Genomic DNA, 18454 nt, shown 5'->3' on the forward strand with positions numbered 1-18454 from the left:
GGGATTCAGACAGTAGTTTTGGGAGACAGAAGCCCAGTGTGGATTTGGGCAGAGACCGTGGATTTCCCCAGAACGTGTTTGTAGATGGCCGGTGTGAGATCGGGAATAAAGAATTGCTGTTTGAATCTACAAAGCTGTGAGTGGCTCGTGATTTGTGCCCAGCCAGACTGCGGCAGGGCATAGCTCAGTGGGAAATGCTATGCCTAGCATACCCAGGGCCCTGGGTTCAATCCCCGGCACCACAGAACAATAAGTTCAATATGTATCGTTATAATGCACTAATAAATAAATAACAAAAAAAGAAGAAATTTGCCCAAGTCTCTAACAATCAGCAAGATCTGTTAGTGCAGGGCAGGCTGAACAAATGTTAGCTGCAAGATAACCAGGGCACTCCAACCTGTCTGGTTCTTTATCACAGTTTGCATCAAGTCTGAACTCTCTCCTGCCGGGGCCCCCCTCTCTTGCTCTCTCTTTCTCTCTTCTCCGCTTTCTCACTGTTGCAATAATGATTGATCTCTCGGTCGCTCCGAGTGTTGTGGTCACTTTCCTTTCAAGATCACATCAGAGGGAGATTGTATCCATAACATGCAGTGACCTTCTGGAAAACACAACTTCCCATGACTCTTCCTCTTAGCACACTAGGAGGAGCAATGCCCCATCTCACTTCCCAAACTCTGTTTCCAACAGCGGCCAGTAGGCTCCCTGTTTCTCCCCTCCATCCAGCCCCTTTCCACTTGGCTCCTCTTGTCTTCTCTCCACCCCTTTCAAGCCCCATTTTTTCTCACCTACCAGTAATTCTCATTCCTCTGGTTGTACATGATGTAGAATGTCAGGTCAGTGTCGAGACTTAGAACTGGAAAGAAACATCAATCAGGCGCTGATGGAGACGCCTATCAATCAGCAGGATCTCCTGACTAAGGCCTGTCAATCAGCAGAATCCCTGGCCAATCCTGGAGTTCAGCCAGCTGAACTGATCAACTCCAGCAGGACATGGGACCCTAAAAATCCCCTTTCCTGTCCCAAGCCCTTCCCTTCCTGCTGTAAACCCCATAAATGTCCAGTCCGGCCAAGCTCCCACCCGCTTTCTCCTCAGACCCTTCTCCTGTCCACTCTGTGGGTCTCATGAGTTCCGGCCGGGAGCAATGTCTAGGATAAAGCCTCTTCTGTGGTCTTTTAAGGTCTGCCTCCTTTGGTCGCTGCCCGCCTTGCCTGATCTCACATAGAGTTACACAGGTCATGTGATCATATGTGCACACAGGATAATGATGTCTGATTCAATCCACTATCTTTCCTACCCCTATGCCCCCTCCCCTTCCTTCACTCCCCTCTCTAGTCAAAAATACCTCTACCCACCCCCCCACCACCTATTGTGAATTATCATGCTTTCTCTTTTAAAAAGCAATTTACCTGCATCTCTGCCTGGCTAAAGTCAACAGGATAATTACATTCCTCAGCAACCATTATCTGCAAGGGAAATGGACCCCGAAATGCTTTTAAGAACAGGTTACCCTGAAATGGGGAACTTTGTGTGACTTTTTCACAGATCAGAGCCCAGAACTGAATTAAGGATAATTCCTCCTAACCATAAAATCTATTAAGAGATTCCAGAGGCTGTGGTTGAACTCAATGGTAGAGTGCTTGCCTAGCATGCATGAAGCACTGGGTTTGATCCTGAGAACCACATAAAAACAAGTAAAGGTATAAAAAAATACAATAACATTTAAAAAATTAAAAGAAAAAAAGAATCCAACTAAAAACCATCAAGGACCAAAGTGACCTGGAGCTGACATGCGCAATGAGGACTTTTTGTTCTTTTTATTTATGCATGACAGCAGACTGCATTTTGACATATCATACCGACTAGGAGTACAACTTCTCATTCTTGTGGTTGAACATGATGTGGAGTTACACTGGTTGTGTATTCCTATATGAACATAAGGTAGTTATGCCCCATTCATTCTACTCTTTCCCATTCCCCTTCCCCCTCCCTTCCCCCATTGCCCCCTGTCCAATGCGGTGAACGCCCCCACCATTGTGAGTCAGCTGCTTGTCAGAACACTTGGCCTTTGTTTGGGGGGGGACTGGCTTATTTCACTTAGCATGATGTTAAGTCAAGAGGTGGACGTGGGTGGAATTCTCTGGAAACTTCCCTCTGAGTTTTAGTGGGATCTCTCAATAAAACCAGATGCGGAAAAGTCACGCTGACCCTTTCCTCTACTATGGGACCCACTTTTCCCCTTCAGTCCCCTTTGCCTTTCCTACCCTTCCAATGAAAAGTTTAAGAATGTAAGAATTAAGTTCTGTTTTCCTGGAACCTGAAACTCATGTAGAAGTTGAAATCAACTCCCGAAAATGCCCACTAAATGTATGTTGAAATCTCCCCTGATCATTTGGTTGCTCTAGGAAAACAACCCCTCCCAGAAACCGTGCAATGATTGGCTATGCTGTATGTGAAGTCCCTGCCCTCTCCAAGGAAAGTATAGCTCTGCTTTAGCTGTTCCGGGGGCTCTCTGCTCTATTCAAGTGAGCACTGAGCCCCAGCATGCTGGACCCCCAATAAACCCTTTGCTGCTGCATGAGACAGTCTCTTGGTGGTCTCTTCCTCCGACCTTTACACCAATAAACTCATGCCCGCAGAGGCAGGTCGGAGATCCTTCTGCCGCGACAGCCATATGGGTTGGGGGGGGTCTTCGCTCTGCCGGCTTCGGGGAAGGCCCTGTAACAAACAGTAGGGAAGCACCTCGCTACCGTGGCACAGGAGTAGGGACAGGCCACGTCTGGCCGCGGGGGAACAGGGCGGTGGCTTTCACAGGGAGATTCTCGGTCGGGGAGGCTGGTGCCGGGTAAGGCGGCCAAGCACAACTCCGCTGACACGTTCCAACCCAAGGAAAGAAAGAACAAACCGCAGGCTCCCAGCGAAGCCGCGCCCGCCCAGCGCGCAGGCGTAGATGCGCCCAGACGACCTCCACCTCTGAAACCTGCCTCGCGCAGGCGCGGCCAAGGGCACGTCCGGGCGGCTGACGCCACGTACGCCGGCACCTGCGTGTGCGTCAGAGCGTGATTCCGGAAGTGCCCCTGCGCGGGAGGCGCTGGTGCGGCCGGGAGGTGCGGGCCAGACGAGACCCGGAGACAGAGGGCAAGGTGGGGCCCGGATGGGCCGGGAGCCTGAGCGGGGCTCCCACGTGGTGGGTCGAGGTCCCACGGGATGGACCGGGGCCTGGGCTAGGGGCCCTTGGGGCGGGCCGCGGGGGGCGCCGAGGTCCCGCGGGATGGACCCGAGGCCTGGGCGGGGATCCCGTAGTCGCGCGACGTGTGCTCTTTTGTCGCCTGCAGGCAGCTCGCGCGGCGCCCTGCCGCACAGCCCGGCCACGCCAGCATGTCGTACATGCTCCCTCACCTGCACAACGGCTGGCAGGTGGACCAGGCCATCCTCTCGGAGGAGGACCGCGTCGTGGTCATTCGTTTCGGGCACGACTGGGACCCCACCTGCATGAAGATGGACGAGGTTCTGTACAGCATCGCGGAGAAGGTAGCGGCCCTGCCTGCGCGGTGGCGTGAGCGCGCGGTGGCGTGAGCGCGCGCCGCGAGGCTCCGACAGCCAGGCTCCTCCCCTTCCGCCTTCGCCGGCCGCCGCCGCCCGCGCTGGCCCTTCGCGCCCGAGCTCCCGGGGACTCGTGTGGCGGCGGCGCGGCTCCTGCGTTGTGGAGTGGCCTCTGTTTCTGTCAGAAGCGTCCGTAGTGTTTCGGGTTTTTAAGAGGTTCACAGAGACTGCTCCCTGAAGAAGTCCTTGATTCTTATGGATAGCGACTTTTTAAAACTTACGGTTCAGTGAACAAAGACGTTTGCGGGCTTTGTTGGATGCTTTAAAGAAATTTTAGGCGTGGTTGGACACAATACTTCTATTTTATTGTTTTTAGTGATGCTGAGGATCCAACCCCGGGCCTTGGACGTGCTCGCGAGCGCTCTACCGCCGAGCCGCCGCCTCAGCCTCTGTTGGATGCTTTTTAGATGTTGAAGAACCTTTTTTAAAATTCATTTCTCTATGTGAGGTGCCAAGACTCGAACCCAGTGCCTCACACATGCTCGGCCAGCGTCCTGGTCTACCACTGAGCCGCAGCCCAGCCCCGTGGGTGTCCAGCCCTTGGATTGTGCTTGTTTGGGTTCCTTGTTATCGGTTGTGTTTACAGAGGGAACTTGTGGGCCTGGGATCTGGCTCAGCCGCAGAGCCCTTGCACATGCGGCACTGGGTGCAGTCTTCAGCACCACTTAAAAATAAACAGAATAGGGCTGGGGGTGTGGCTCTGCGGCCCGGGTTCCATCCTCGGCACCACATACAAACAAAGATGTTGTGTCTGCCGAAAACTAAAAAATAGATATTTTTTTGAAAATCCTCTCTGTCTCTTTAAAAATATAAAATAAATAAATAATTAAATAAAGGTGGTATGTCCATCTACAACCAAAAAAAATGTAAAAAAAACTTTAGTTTTGCACCTTGGTAAACCCTATAAAAAAACTTTGGTTTTGCACCTTGGTAAACCCTATAATTTTCTTTCTTTCTTTTTTTTTTTTTTTTTGTACTGGGGCTTGAACTCAGGGGCACTCGACCACTAAGCCACAACCCCAGCCCTTTTTTGTATTTTATTAGAGACAGGGTCTGCCTGAGTTGCTTAGCGCCTTGCTTTGGCTGAGGCTGGCTTTGAACTGGAAATCCTCCTGTCTCAGCTGCTGGGATTACAGGCGAGCGCTAGAGCACCCAGTATATAATTTTTTCTTTTGGTTGATTTTTGCTTTAATCCTTCCTTTCTTATGAAATCATTTCATTTGTAGCTGGAATTATTCAAGCACAGAATACACTAAGAGGAAACTGAAGCATGTGTGCTTAGAGTTTTCCTGATTTTTTTTTTACATTCATACACTGGGTGGTCTGCAGCACTTGTTTGCTGACAGAAAAAGTGCATTTGTAGGGCATTTGTGTATGGCCAAAGGTCTTATTCCTTTCCTGTAAATTTCTTTTGATAGCTTTAGGAAGAATTTTATTTGGGGTTTTTGTAATTATAACAATAGGGTAGAAGATAAAGATAGTAAAGTGATAGTGAAATATCTAACATTCTGATGCTCCACAAATAATTTGAGATTATTATAATAAAGAGTAAAAGTTACAGGAACACTGAAGCTATTTTTTGCTCTCATAATAGTTAATGTAATTTGGATTAAAGTAATTTCTTTGAGTAAATGGGAGTAAATATGAGATGTGTTTTTTTTGGTAGGAAAGGAAACACTGATCTGCCCTTTGGTTAATTTTTGCTATCCTATTTAGGAGAAGCAGTGTTGGGAACTGTTTCTACATTTCAGTCAAAACAGATGTCTCTTGCAGTGCTTCAGAAGTGCAAATCAGAGATTTGGATGCTGTTGATCTGGGGCTTTTTTGTTGTTGTTGTTGTTTAATATTTATTTTTTTGTTTTCTCCGGATACAACATCTTTGTTTGTATGTGGTGCTGAAGATCGAACCCGGGCCACACGCATGCCAGGCGAGCGCGCTACCGCTTGAGCCACATCCCTAGCCCATCTGGGGCGGTTTTTAAAGAAACTTCTGAGGGAATTGTGGCATGACTTGACTGTGGGTCTCACTTTCAGGAACCCTTCAGGTCGGGGTCAGAGGGGAACTTTGATTATCAACCATTTCCCAGCTACTACTTATCAGACGCCAAGATAGTGAGGACTGGAGGTGCATGGGGAATGTGTTGAGGTCCTGCCAGCCAGGGTTCTATAGGGGATCAGTTCTGCATTGCGAAAGCCTCTGTGGACAAGGGCAGATGCTGCTTCACTTCAGAGAATAGTCAAAAAAGCATGTCATTACTGTGTTGACTCTGAAATAACTTGGGCAGAGCTTCTGGAATCTTTTGCTGTTCACTTTTCAGGGGTGGCTATGCCAACCCTGATCCTCGGGGATAACTGGGGATTGGAGGGCCTTTGGCTGTGCAGAACCAGGTGGAGCTCAGCAGGAAGCTCTTAGGAGGGAGCAGATTCACCCTGTGCCCAGCTTTAATAAGATTTTTTAAAAAATATTGTGTTTTAGTTACTAAAAATGCAAATTTAAAATGCATTAAAAGACTATTGGGCTGGGGGTATAGCTCAGTTGCTAGAATGCTTGCCTTGCATGCACAAAGCCCTGGGTTCAATACCCAGCACCAAAAAAAAAAAAAGGAATGTTAACAGCCGGGCATGGTGGCACACTCCTGTAATCCCAGCGGATCGGGAGGCTGAAGCAGGAGGATCACGAGTTTAAAGCTAGCTCAGCAATAGCGAGGTGCTAAGCAACTCAGTGAGACCTTGTCTCTAAATAAAATACAAAACAGGGCCGGGAATGTGGCTCAGTAGTTGAGTACCCCTGAGTTCAATCCCAATTCAAAGCCAGCCTTAGCAGCTTAGGTCCTAAGCAACTCAGTGAGACCGCATCTCTAAATAAAATACAAAAAAGGGCTGCTGATGAAGCTCAGTGGTTAAGCACCCCTGGATTCAATCCCTGGTACCAAAAAAAAAAAAAAAAGTATTAAATGATTTATTTTCTTAGTAAAGTCGTTTGGCAATGTTCAACAGCAGTTTTTGAAACTTAAGGTTTGGATATAAAGAACAGTATAATTCTAAAAATCTCCCTCTGTAGCATCGGCAGATTGTGGGGCCTCTTCCTCATTTTGTTAAAAGCCCTGTTTGACTGTTTCAGCTGCCTTAAAGTGAGTACAATTTCCACAAGTTCAGGCTGTGTTGTGGACTGGCTGCTCCTGCAGCACCCACCCCCACCTCATGCTGAACACTTAATGGAGAAAGTTAGTCTGAAAACAGATACACTTAAATGTGTGTGTCTTACAGATGCATGGAGCTTAATAAGTATAGGACAGTGTATTAGAGTTTCCTGTGTAGCTGCCAAAGAGGGTATTCCATGTACTTGTGAACTGTTCTAGCATTTTGTGGGAATATGGTTTGTCACAGCAGTGCTTTGGATTCACTGTTCTCTAAATTCCTTGATGAGTAGGAATAGATGGGATCTTTTCATGTGTTCAATAGCCCAGGCAGATAGAATTTCAAATCTCTTCAGTGATATCCTTGACATACAATAGTGCAGTCTAATGTATCTCCAAGGCAGATACATCTATGAACTTTTAAAGGATGACGTTCAGAACCTGCCTTAATCATCCCATTAAGGATCACAGAGGTGGTGGGTCCAGTGGAAGTTAGTGCTCGGCCAGGTGAGGACTCATGGGAACAAAGCAACTACCTCTGTTTTCTGAAGCGTTTTGTCCTGGTTACAGCTGCCCCCTGGGGAAATGTAGTTACCACCTGTAGGGACGTTCCTCAACTTTCTCTAGCTTGGTATGTGCAGATCTGATTGCTTAGATGCCCCCCAGCCTCCTGAAGGTAGGCCCCTTGTCTGGTCCTTCTCCACCACTGCTGCGCCTTCTTGTGTTCTACTTCCTCATCCCAGGTGCTGAGTCTGGAACTTGGCTGCTGTCTCCTCTTTCTTTTTATTCTGGTATTCTCTTTGCTTGACGGATTCCCACCCTCCTGCAGCCTTTGCCTGCTTTGGGCAGGACTCTTCCTTCAAAACTCGGCTTTGGAGATCTCATCTAGAGCATGGGCTTTGGACAGACACAGGTCACTTTCCATGTGGCTCAAAGTCATGACCTTTCTGAGTCTTGATTTCATTATATGAGAAACATCAGCAAGGCCTTTATTTAGAGGTGTAGACTTAGAATTTATGAGTGAAGAGTGCTTTGTGCAGGGTGTATTCCGGGTGTCCCTGAGGCAGACTTCAGTGTGCCACGAGTTCAGTTGGGTCCTTGCAGTACCAGAGCTTGACATGATAGTCTATTGGAATGGACGGGGGAGATACATGGGTATAAGCTAGAGCACAGAAGGTGCATGCTGTGTCTTGAACATGTGGCTTCCCTGGGTACTCAGTGCCCACAGATTTCAGGGTTGTGTGGTTGGTATTCACTGTGTCTGCTCCTGAGCAAGCCTTCTGGGGTAGAAGTGCAGCTTGGCTCCCCTTCCCAATGCCTGCAACCATTCCGTGTCTTGGCTCCTGTGATGAGAGTTTGTTTGGTTTTATTTAAAGCCAGAATATAACTTAGCCAGTTTACTTTGAAAATAAAGCTGGTCCTAGGGACCTGACATTTACATTCCCTCTGCAGGTGGTGTGGGAAACCAGTCTTGGAGAAGTGTGTGTTCATGAGTTGCCTGACCAAGAAGGGGATGTGCATTATCACTGTGTGAAAGCCTCACATGAAGAGTTTTGCAAAGTGACATGTGGGCAGTGAGGCACACCAGGTGCCCCTCATGCCAGAGTTCCATAATAATCTCTGCACCACAGCTGGAAGGCAGACAGGTGGAGGTCTCACCACAGGTCAACTCTGTCTTTCCAGAGACGGTTTAAATTTCCTTAGTGGGGTTTGTTTTGTTTTGTTTGGCTGGTTTGTTGCTTTGTTTGTTTAGTAATATTCCAAAAGTGAAGCATGCAGTCAGTGAGTGAGGTTTTTCTCTCCCAACCTCTACAAGTGTCAGCATTTGCCAGTCTTGTGTTTTCTTTTTTTTTTTAAGACAGCTTAGTTTTTTAATAATTTTTAAAAAATTGTTGATAGATCTTTATTTTATTTATTTGTTTATATGTGGTGCTGAAGATAGTACCCAGAACCTCACACATGTCAGGCATGTGTGCTACCGCTGAGCCACAGCCACAGCCCCAAGTCTTGTGTTTTCTAAACCTTGTTTGCCATGCTGTGATACTTAGAGCAGATCCCAGGGATCATGTCATCATCTGTAGGTGATGGTCAGGATTTTAGAGTTGGTTTTATGGAAAGGCATATTGTACATACTGGTTTCCTGTAGCTGCTGTGAGAAACCACAACCTAGAGGACTCGAAATGATAGAAATTCTCTCACAGTTCTGGAGACCAGGAGTCCATGGTCAAGGTGTGGGCAGGGCTGTGCGCTCTGGATCCTCAAAGGGAGACTTTTGGTCTCGTCTGGGCTCTGGTGGTTACCAGCCCCTCTGATTCCCTTGGTTTACGGACCCCATCACATGAGACTCTGTGTTCCCATGTCTTTCTTCCCTCCCCGCCCCGCAACTGAGGGTTGAACTCATGTGATTTACCACTGAGCTATACTCCAGCCTTTTTTGGCCTTGAATATGCAATCTTCTTGCCGCAGCTTCCAGAGTCACTAGGATTGCAGGTGTGGGCCACTGCATCTATCTACTGGGCTCTCCTCCTGCAGGATGACCTCCTCTTACCCTGATTTCTTCTTCAGTGATCCTCTTTCCAAATAAGTCACATTCTCAGTTTTGGGAGTTAGGACTTCCTGTCTTTTGGGGCAGTTGCAGTTCAAGCAGTAATGTTACAGGTAAGTTGGTTATGCTTCCTAGAGGGCATTGAAACAGTTTATAAGGAGCCTTTAACATGTCAAGATGCTCTGTTCCTGAGATTGTATTTTAGCGTTTGTTCTTAAGGCCGAAAGTATACCCAGGTGAATGACAGGTGTTTGTGGAAAACAAGAGAAGACTGGTAAAATAATGGCATCGCTGCTTGGTGGAATAGCATGCAGGGATGAGAACTATGTTTTTGGAAAGTAGGTAATTTGCATAAGAATGCTTATATTAGAGCAGTATACAAAATATGACCTCATTGTGTTAAAACAGTATAAATAAACTTTACAAATATAACCAGGAAAAAAGGTGGGACAGAATCTCTCAGAAATACTAATGTTTTTCTCTGAGTGTGGGATTGGAGGTGTTTTTAGTCTTAAAAATTTTTCTGTGGGGCTGGGGTTGTAGCTCATTTTTAGAGCGCTTGCTTTGCATGTGTAAGGCATTGAGTTTGATTCTCAGCACCACATAAAAATAAATAAATAAAATAAAAGTATTGTGTCCATCTAAACTAAAAAAAATTAAATCAAAAAAATTTTTCCCTAAACTTCTGATGAGCTTGTAATTAAAGAAAAAATTACTAGAAAGTTGTACATTATCAGCTGGGGTCCTAGCTGTTCATATTTGCAAGGGTTCAAATCTGAGCAGCTGGGGCTGCATGGGCAGATTCTCCAGGCTTGCTCAGCAGTGTTGCTGTCATGAGTACTTGTGGAAGGCCTCCTGGGTTACACCAAGTTTGTGTGCCGTGATGCGTCTGGGCTGTTTTCTGCAGGGCTTTGGCAGCTAGCTGCTTAAGTCAAGTTTGGCTAGCTCCTGCCATCCAAGGTCACAGTGCAATTAGTAGCCAGCTGGTCAGGATGCTGGCAGTGTCATGGTGTTTTCTTAAGTGTTGGCACTGCGGGGGAAATGTTGGATAAGTGGTTTGAAAAAAAAATGTCCAGTTTACATAAATTCTAGCTTTTGATTTTTTTAATGTGATTTTTATGGAATGAAAGTCAAATTAATCTGTTATTTTTAATCTCTTTACTTTTTAGGTAAAAAATTTTGCAGTTATTTATCTCGTGGATATTACAGAAGTACCTGACTTCAACAAAATGTATGAATTATACGATCCATGTACTGTCATGTTTTTCTTCAGGTAAGTTGTTATTTACATGACATATTGTTGGTTTGGACCAGATTCTATAGCCTAGAAGGAGTGTGTTAATAATGCGCCATTTCATAATGCAGGTTATAACACAAGCTGATCAGTGACTCTGAATGGTTTTCAAAGTGACAGTTTCCATTTTAGCATTACCCAGTGACCAGTTACCCTTTGAAGTAACTTTGCCCAGAAATTTGGGTGAAGTGGAATGAAATGGAAGACACCCTCATTGACATTCTGGATGCCTTTACATGCAATCTGTGGATGAAAAGTGTTTTAAAATAACTCACTTGTTAAGCGTGATGTCAGTGACTTTAATATTTAATGTTCTGTTGTAAGAGCAAACTCTGAATGTCATTACTCTCTCACAAATACAAGTTTATCTTCTCAGCTCAAAAATTATGTTGTGGATATTTAATTAAGAAATCACCATTTCACACTATTGTTGACAAAATTTCTATGGTAGTTACCACAGAAGTTGGTAAAAGCAGTGTCAGTGTTGGCTGTATTCCAGAACATGCGATTCCTAACCTCTGGGATTGCATGGGGGTGCTTTAGTTTATGTTCTGCATCATAGTGCTGTACATTTGCACCCGTTTGTGAGCTTACAGTTGTGGAGGTGCAATATCTGGCAGGGCCAACTGAGTTCTCTACTGAGGGTCTCACAGACCAGAACCATGGCCTGAGTGCCTTGGGAGGGCCTAGGGAGAGTTCACCTTGGCTTGCTGGAGTTGTTGCCAGATGCAGGTCTCACAGTGGGGCTGAGGCCTGTTTCCTTGCTGCTGTCATCTGGGCTATTCTGCTCAGAGCCCTGTACCTCCATGGCAGTGTTGGGTGTGTGGAGTCCTTTGCATACCCTCTCACTTCCAGTTTAGTTAGATCACCCAGACAATACAGGGTAACCTCCTTATTTTAAAGCAACTGATTAGGGACCATAATCTGTAAAATTTCCTTTTCAGTGTAACAGAGTCACAGAAATAAAGTTTTGGGTTTTTTTTTTTTTTTGGTTTTTTTTTTAATATTTATTTTTTAGTTTTCGGCAGACACAACATCTTTGTTTGTATGTGGTGCTGAGGATCGAACCCGGGCCACACGCATGCCAGGCGAGTGCGCTACGGCTTGAGCCACATCCCCAGCCCCCAACTGTTTTATTTAGAGACAAGGTCTCACTAAGTTGCTTAGGGCATTGCTAAGTTGTTGAGGCTGACTTTGAACTCCTGATCCTTCTGCCTCAGCCTCTCAAGTTGCTGGGATTACAGGTTTGTGCCACCATGCCTGGCTTGAAGGCCCCCCATCCTCTTTTTAAACTTTTTAAAAACTTTTTATATTATTATTATTATTATTATTATTATTATTATTCGTGTTGAGGGTCAAACCCAGTGCCTTAATGTTCTAGTCAAATGCTATACCACTGAGCCACAACCTCAGCACTATAAAGCCTTTTTGTATTCACAGAATTATGGGAAGCATTTTAGGAGTTTGCCTCCTGCAGTCTGCTCTGTTTCCAAGGATTTGCATCCCCATCAGGCTGGGGATATAGCTCAGTGGTAAAGTGCTTGCCTCACATCTCTCCCTTAAGCAGAATATTCCTCACCAGGGTTACTGAGGACCCCATCTCAGGACAGAATCAGGTCCAGAATCACATTTTCCACATCACCTATGTTGGGTGCACATAAGGCTTTGCAGGGGACTCTCTTCTTTACTTGTGAAGCTGAGACAAGTGAGGCTACACCCCAACAGAGGACTAGGCCTAGGGAAATGCAGAAAACTGGGAGGCTTCCCTCCAAGGCTGGACAGCGAGGCCCTGGGCTGGTCCTCCTGACCCCATGTTCCACATTTTGGGACAGTTTCTGCCCAAGTACCCTTTTGCAGTTGAGGTTTGTAGGTGGGTTTTTTGCCATCCTGCATCTTGCCACTGCACTGGGACCATTACCTCCTCCAACACTTCTCTCTGCCTCTCACAGTTTCAGGTCAAGGGGGATACCTTCCCCCATATGACACGTTGTAATCTCTGATGGCGATGCCCAGGCTTCCAGATGCCTCCCGTGGGCTGAGAAGACCTGTGAGGCATACCCTCATCACCTGGGCCTGGGTGCACTGACCTGTGATCTTTTCTGGTTCTCAGCAAGAAGCCATATGTGCTCTTCCTTTTGTTTGTTCCACACAGTCAGCAGTCATTGTTGAATTCAGCATCTTGTTGCTTGCAAAAGCTAAGAATTTCTTCTTCCTGCCCCTTCTTCTCTTCCTCACCCTACCCCCTTCCCCCTCTCTCCCACTCCTTCCTTTTTCTTTCTTTTTCTCCTCCTTTTCCTTTTTTTTTTTCTAAAGAGAGAGACAGAATTTTTTTTTTATTTTAATATTTATTTATTTTTTTAGTTCTCGGCAGACACAACATCTTTGTTTGTTTGTGGTGCTGAGGATCAAACCCAGGCTGCACGCATGCCAGGCAAGCGCGCTACCGCTTGAGCTACATCCCCAGCCCGAGAGAGAATTTTTTTAATATTTATTCTTTAGTTATCGGTGGACACAACATCTTTGTTTGTATGTGGTTCTGAGGATCGATCCCGGGCTGCATGCATGCCAGGCGAGCGCGCTACTGCTTGAGCCACATCCCTAGCCCTTTTTTTTTTTTTAACCAGGGATTGAACCCAGAGTTCTTAAGAACTCGGGCCACTTCCCCAGGTTGTTTTTTTTTTTTTTTTTTTTTTTTTTTTTTGTTACCAGGGATTGAACTCATTGGCACTTGACCATTGAGCCCCATTCCCTAGCCCTATTTTGTATTTTATTAGAGACAGGGTCTCACTGAATTGCTTAGCACCTTGCTAAATTGCTGAGACTGGTTTTGAACTTGTGATCCTCCTGCCTTAGCCTCCTGAGCTGCTGGGATTACAGGCCCTCGCCATCCCAGACCTTTTTTATGTTTTGTTTTGAGACAGGTTCTCACTGTGTTACTCAGGACCTCTCCACATTACTGAGGCTGACTTTAAACTTGCTATCTTCCTGCCTCAGCCTCCCAAGCTACTGGGATTACAGACGTACACCATCGCGCTTGACATTTTATTATTGTTGTTAGCTGTTTATACCAATTTGTCTGTTGATTTCCTCTCAGTTTACTGTAAGTTGCAAGAAGAAACCAGGCTTGCACTGTCAAGTCTTTGCTTGGAAATTGCCTCTGCTAAATATCTTAGCTCAGAGCTCATAAATCCTGCATTTCACAACTGTAGGACACTGTGACCCTGTTATTCCCACTATGTAGGAGGATCCCTTTCCTGCCTTTGAGCAGCTGACTCTTCTCTTCAGGTGAGACAGGGAGGCCTTTTGGGGCTGGAGATGGTCTGGTGGGCAAGGAAGGTAGGAGACAGCTTTGGATGGTGGCAGGGGCACACTTTGTGTATTTGTGGTTTTTAGGACTGATGGTCTACTTAGAAAAGGAGATGAAACTTGCTGCTGTTGTTCTATTACCTAGGATTAGTAATGTGAGCACTTTAGTCACTCTATACCTGGATATGTATGTTGAGTGCCTCCAGGTTTCATGGTCTTGAGCTGGGACATAGGGGCAGTTAGGTAGTTCAAATGGGAGTGAAGTGCCAGGGGACAGTATGTACAGAGATGTAGGTATCAAACTGGGCTGTGGAAATGTGCAAGGGACTCTCACTCTAGATGAGCCTGCTCCCTCACAGCCACACATGGGCCCTGAAGGTGAACCACAGGACAGGACTGACCCAGCTAGCACCTGAGCACAGGAACACTTGAGGTCCCTATCCCGGGTTTCTGGGCCAGAGTGTGGACCTGGAATGTCACTCTGAAAGCAGATATTTGATACAAAGAGTGACATCAGATGAGTGGTAGCTGCTTTGGTTGAGGGGAGACCAAATGAGAGGCCTCCTGAGAAGCAAGCTTATTGAACAGGGTTGAACTGGACATATGATCCTGTAAATGTGAGAAATTGTACTAGTAAAAATCTCTCTTCAACAAACCAGGAAAAATGCATGCAAGTGCAAAAGAGGGTTAGCAGCTTGACTCTGGACGGTGCAAGTATGAATTCCTAAGACAGAAGTCTAGCCTCTTGAAAAACAAGTATCTAAAAGGGTCATCTACTTCCCTGGTCCTGGAGATGCAAAATATCATGGGTAGGATTTTTGTAGAATTTGTGCCAAGGACTTTTAAGAGCAACATGAAAAACTTACTGCTTTTCAGGAAAATTAATACAAACCTCTGACTATCCCTTTAGGATATTTGTCCAAAGGACATATAGAAAAGTCTAGAAAGAGTTTGATGTCCCTGTGTTGTGTTTTTTATTGATTGATTGATTGATTTGGTTTTTTTTTTTAAATGCATTCTTTTTTAATATTTATTTTTTAGGTGTAGATGGACACAACACAATGCCTTTATTTTTATATGGTGCTGAGGATTGGACCCGGGTCCTGCCCATGCTAGGCGAGCGCTCTACCGCTGAGCCACAATCCCAGCCCTGCATTGTGGTTTTTAGAAATAGCATTTGGGTGTCTCAGCCTTTTCTTGATCCGAGGTCTCCTCTTGGTTGTATGTATCTGTCAGTGATGCAGCAAGCATTTGTGACAGCAGGAAGGTGGGGCTCTTGTGGAATCTGCTGTGTGCACTGGTGCCTTTCTCTCTTTGCAGGAACAAGCACATCATGATTGACTTGGGCACAGGCAACAACAACAAGATCAACTGGGCCATGGAAGACAAGCAGGAGATGGTTGACATAATTGAGACTGTATACCGTGGCGCCCGCAAGGGCCGGGGCCTGGTGGTGTCCCCCAAAGACTACTCCACCAAGTACAGATACTGAGGCACGTGCCAGGGCCTGCATGGTGCCATGGGGCCCTTCCCTGGACTTGCCCTGGTCTGTTGAGAACTGGAGGGCTAAGGGTCACACACCTTCACTTCACAAATAAACACCTGAAGGAGCACCCACCACTGTTTGTTCTTAGGAACCTGTGTAGCTGACTGGTGTTGGTGGTCTCAGCTAATTGCTACCTCACCCTTGCAGAGGGGTCAAGGTGTTTTTCCTGTGGGATTGGATTCTGCAGTCTTGAATAGTTTACCAGGGCTGCCATGGCCAAATATGGTAGACCTAGTAGTCACTTCTGGAGGTCAGAAGTCTGAGGTGAAGTTGCAAGTGGATTGGGTTCCACTGAGGGTGAGGGGAACGTGGAGGTACCCACAGTTCTTATGTCCCTTGACTGGGAGTTGCTGTACTTGAGCTCTGCCTGTCTTCACAAGTGCATGTATATGTCTGTCTCCAAGTCTCCTTCTCATAGGGATGCCATTCATTGTGACTTCATCTCATATCTGCAATGACCACATTCCAGGTAAGTCACAATCTGAGATGCTAGGGGTTAGGACTTCTGTGAGTGAATTCTGTGGTGATATTAATCTATAACAGAATCCAAAGTCTTGATCGTATTCTGGTTATAAAAACAGTGTAATGCCCTCTGGAGGCTTCCCTGTGGGCAGTGGAGCTGTTTCTTTTTCTTCCTGAGGTTGGGTTTGATGTGCTCGCACACATCCTGTTCCTGTGGCTCCTGGTCTATCCATAGAACAGTCTCCTTATTGCACTCCCAGGCTCCCATGGCTGGAAGTCCCTGTCACCTCTGTGCACATTCACTCTAGTGAAAGCTGGGGGCACATCTAAAGAGGCTCTTTTGGCCAGGTGTCCTTGGGCAGGTTGCTTTCTACACACATAAAGTGCTGAGTGCTTGGTTGGTATGTGGTGGAGTGAGTGAAGTGCTCACTGCCGTAGTTAAAACACATGGAACACCTGAAAGAGTGAAACAGATTTCTTATCTACATATATAGGTAAGAATGCTTCTTAATTGGATTTAAAATTCAAATGTGGGCCTGGGGATGCAGCTTAGTAATGGAGCACTTGTCTAGCATGTATGAAGCCCTGGATTCAATTCCTGGCACTGCAAAAATGTTTTTTTTTTTTTTTTCAAATGCAAATCTGTAATTTAATCTCTCTGGTGTCAGTTTTCCCATTTGTAAAATAGGGAGTTTAAAACCATTTTGCATTGTTATGAGGGATTAATAAAAAATCTATATAATCTCAAGTACCTGGCATATAATAAACATTGAATATCACCCTCCTGGCATTTCTCCAAAGAAGGAGAACAAATGGCCAGATAACATGCAGCAGTGCTCATCACTCATCACCACTGCTTGTGAAGAGGCTGTAGTTAGCCATGGTCTACCACTCCCTATCCACTGGGATGCTAGGTTAGAAAGTCGGGCTGACGAGTGGTGATGAGTCCTCATGAACTGCTGACAGGATAAGATGATGTAGCCACTCTGGAAAATAGGCAGGCTGGTCTTGAAACAGTTGAATGTGGTGCCCATAATCAGCCCAGCATATCATTCCCAGGTGTGTGTGCCCAAGAGAGTTGAACACACGCTCCAAGATGCCTGTGCTCAGTACCATTATTCTTGATGGCCAGAACAGGGAAGCCCCCATACCTGTCAGTCGGGGTGAATGAACAAAATGTGCTGTTATCTTCACAGGGCAGTGTTCTGTGTTTGTTAAAAAAAAAAAATGAAATGCCAAGCACAGTGGTATACATCTATAATCCCAGAGATGGGGGGGGGGGTGAGTCAGGAGAATCACAAGTTCAAGGCCATCCTGGGCATCTTAGCAAGACCCTATCTTAAGGGCTGGAGATGTGGCTCATTGATAGAGAAAAAAAGGAAAAGTAGGGCTGGAGTTGTAGCTCAGTGGTAGAGTGCTCGCCTAACATAATTTAAAAAATAAGGAAAAGTACCAGAAAAAGGAAAGAAATGAGGTACTGTTAACATGCTACAACATGATGAACCTTGAAAATTTCAGGTGAGAGAGGCTACCTGTCACCCAGCCTGCAAAAGGTACAGAAGAGGCAGATCCATGTGGGCAGCAGGGAGTTGGTGGTTGCTTGGAACTGGGAGGAATGAGTGAGGGGAAGGAACAAATGGGTGCTGGGTTTCTCTTTTAGATGATGAACGTGTTCTAAAATTGTGGTTGCACAACTCTGTAAGATCATGTAGTTGTGTAATTGGGTGAATTGTGTGGTATGTGAGCTGCATCTCATCAATAACAGCCTTATTAGCCATTATGAGAAAAAGATAAGCAAAAAGTTTACATCGCATATCTGTGAGCCTATTGTGCACCTGTTGTAAATGTGTTGCATGTTGTATTACTCTGCTTGGACTGCCATAACAAAACACTGCAAACTGGGTTCTTAAATGGCAGGTTTATTTCTCACAGTTCTGGAATCTGGAAAAATGTGGGTCAGTGTTCCAACCCAAGTAGTTTCAGGTCTCTCTTCCTGCTTGCAGATGGCAGCCTTCAGCTAGAAAGAGTTTGATGTCCCTGCATTGTGGTTTTTAGAAATAGCATTTGGGTGTCTCAGCCTTTTCTTGATCCGAGGTCTCCTCTTGGTTGTATGTATCTGTCAGTGATGCAGCAAGCATTTGTGACAGCAGGAAGGTGGGGCTCTTGTGGAATCTGCTGTGTGCACTGGTGCCTTTCTGTCTTTGCAGGAACAAGCACATCATGATGTGAGAAATTATACTAGTAAAAATCCATCTTCAACAAACCAGGAAAAAGGCATGCAAGTGCAAAACAGCTTTACTCTGGACGGTGCAAGTATGAATTCCTAAGAAAGAAGTCTAGCCTCTTGAAAAACAAGTATCTAAAAGGGTCATCTACTTCCCTGGTCCACAGAGAAAGCAGGTGAGCTCCTTCTTTCATAAGAATGCCAGGCTCATTAGACAGGTCCATCCTTTGACATCGACCTGTGAATGGACAACAGGCACATGAAAATTCAGTGCATAGCAGTTACAGAGTTGTAATAAGTCTGCTCAAGCTTGATTTTAATAACTGTCTCCACTGGTGC

The 18454-nt window shown here is 45.8% G+C and overlaps 1 protein-coding gene across 2 annotated transcripts; it reads left to right on the forward strand.

Annotated features, from left to right (window-relative positions):
- The first annotated feature begins 3032 nt into the window (after nucleotides 1-3032).
- Txnl4a (thioredoxin like 4A) lies at nucleotides 3033-15500 on the forward strand. Of its 2 annotated transcripts, none has more exons than XM_076836838.2 (4): nucleotides 3033-3141; nucleotides 3334-3529; nucleotides 10453-10556; nucleotides 15204-15500. In XM_076836838.2, the coding sequence occupies exons 2-4, from the start codon at nucleotides 3377-3379 to the stop codon at nucleotides 15373-15375; spliced, it is 429 nt and encodes a 142-aa protein (XP_076692953.1). In that variant the 5' UTR covers nucleotides 3033-3141; nucleotides 3334-3376; the 3' UTR covers nucleotides 15376-15500. The 2 variants fall into 2 exon arrangements, with proteins under 2 accessions (XP_076692953.1, XP_076692954.1); XM_076836839.2 differs by having other exon boundaries at nucleotides 3069-3185.
- The last annotated feature ends 2954 nt before the right edge of the window (nucleotides 15501-18454 follow it).

Source organism: Callospermophilus lateralis, chromosome 17 (genome assembly GCF_048772815.1).
Source record: "Callospermophilus lateralis isolate mCalLat2 chromosome 17, mCalLat2.hap1, whole genome shotgun sequence".
NCBI lineage: Eukaryota > Metazoa > Chordata > Mammalia > Rodentia > Sciuridae > Callospermophilus > Callospermophilus lateralis.

What these genes read in the sequence shown, in the direction of transcription:
- Txnl4a (XM_076836838.2), top strand. Translation starts at nt 3,377, where the DNA reads ATGTCGTACATGCTCCCTCACCTGCACAACGGCTGGCAGGTGGACCAG. An exon ending in TGTACAGCATCGCGGAGAAG is followed by an intron (nt 3,530 to 10,452) that starts GTAGCGGCCCTG and finishes TTTACTTTTTAG; the next exon opens with GTAAAAAATTTTGCAGTTAT. An exon ending in ACTGTCATGTTTTTCTTCAG is followed by an intron (nt 10,557 to 15,203) that starts GTAAGTTGTTAT and finishes CTCTCTTTGCAG; the next exon opens with GAACAAGCACATCATGATTG.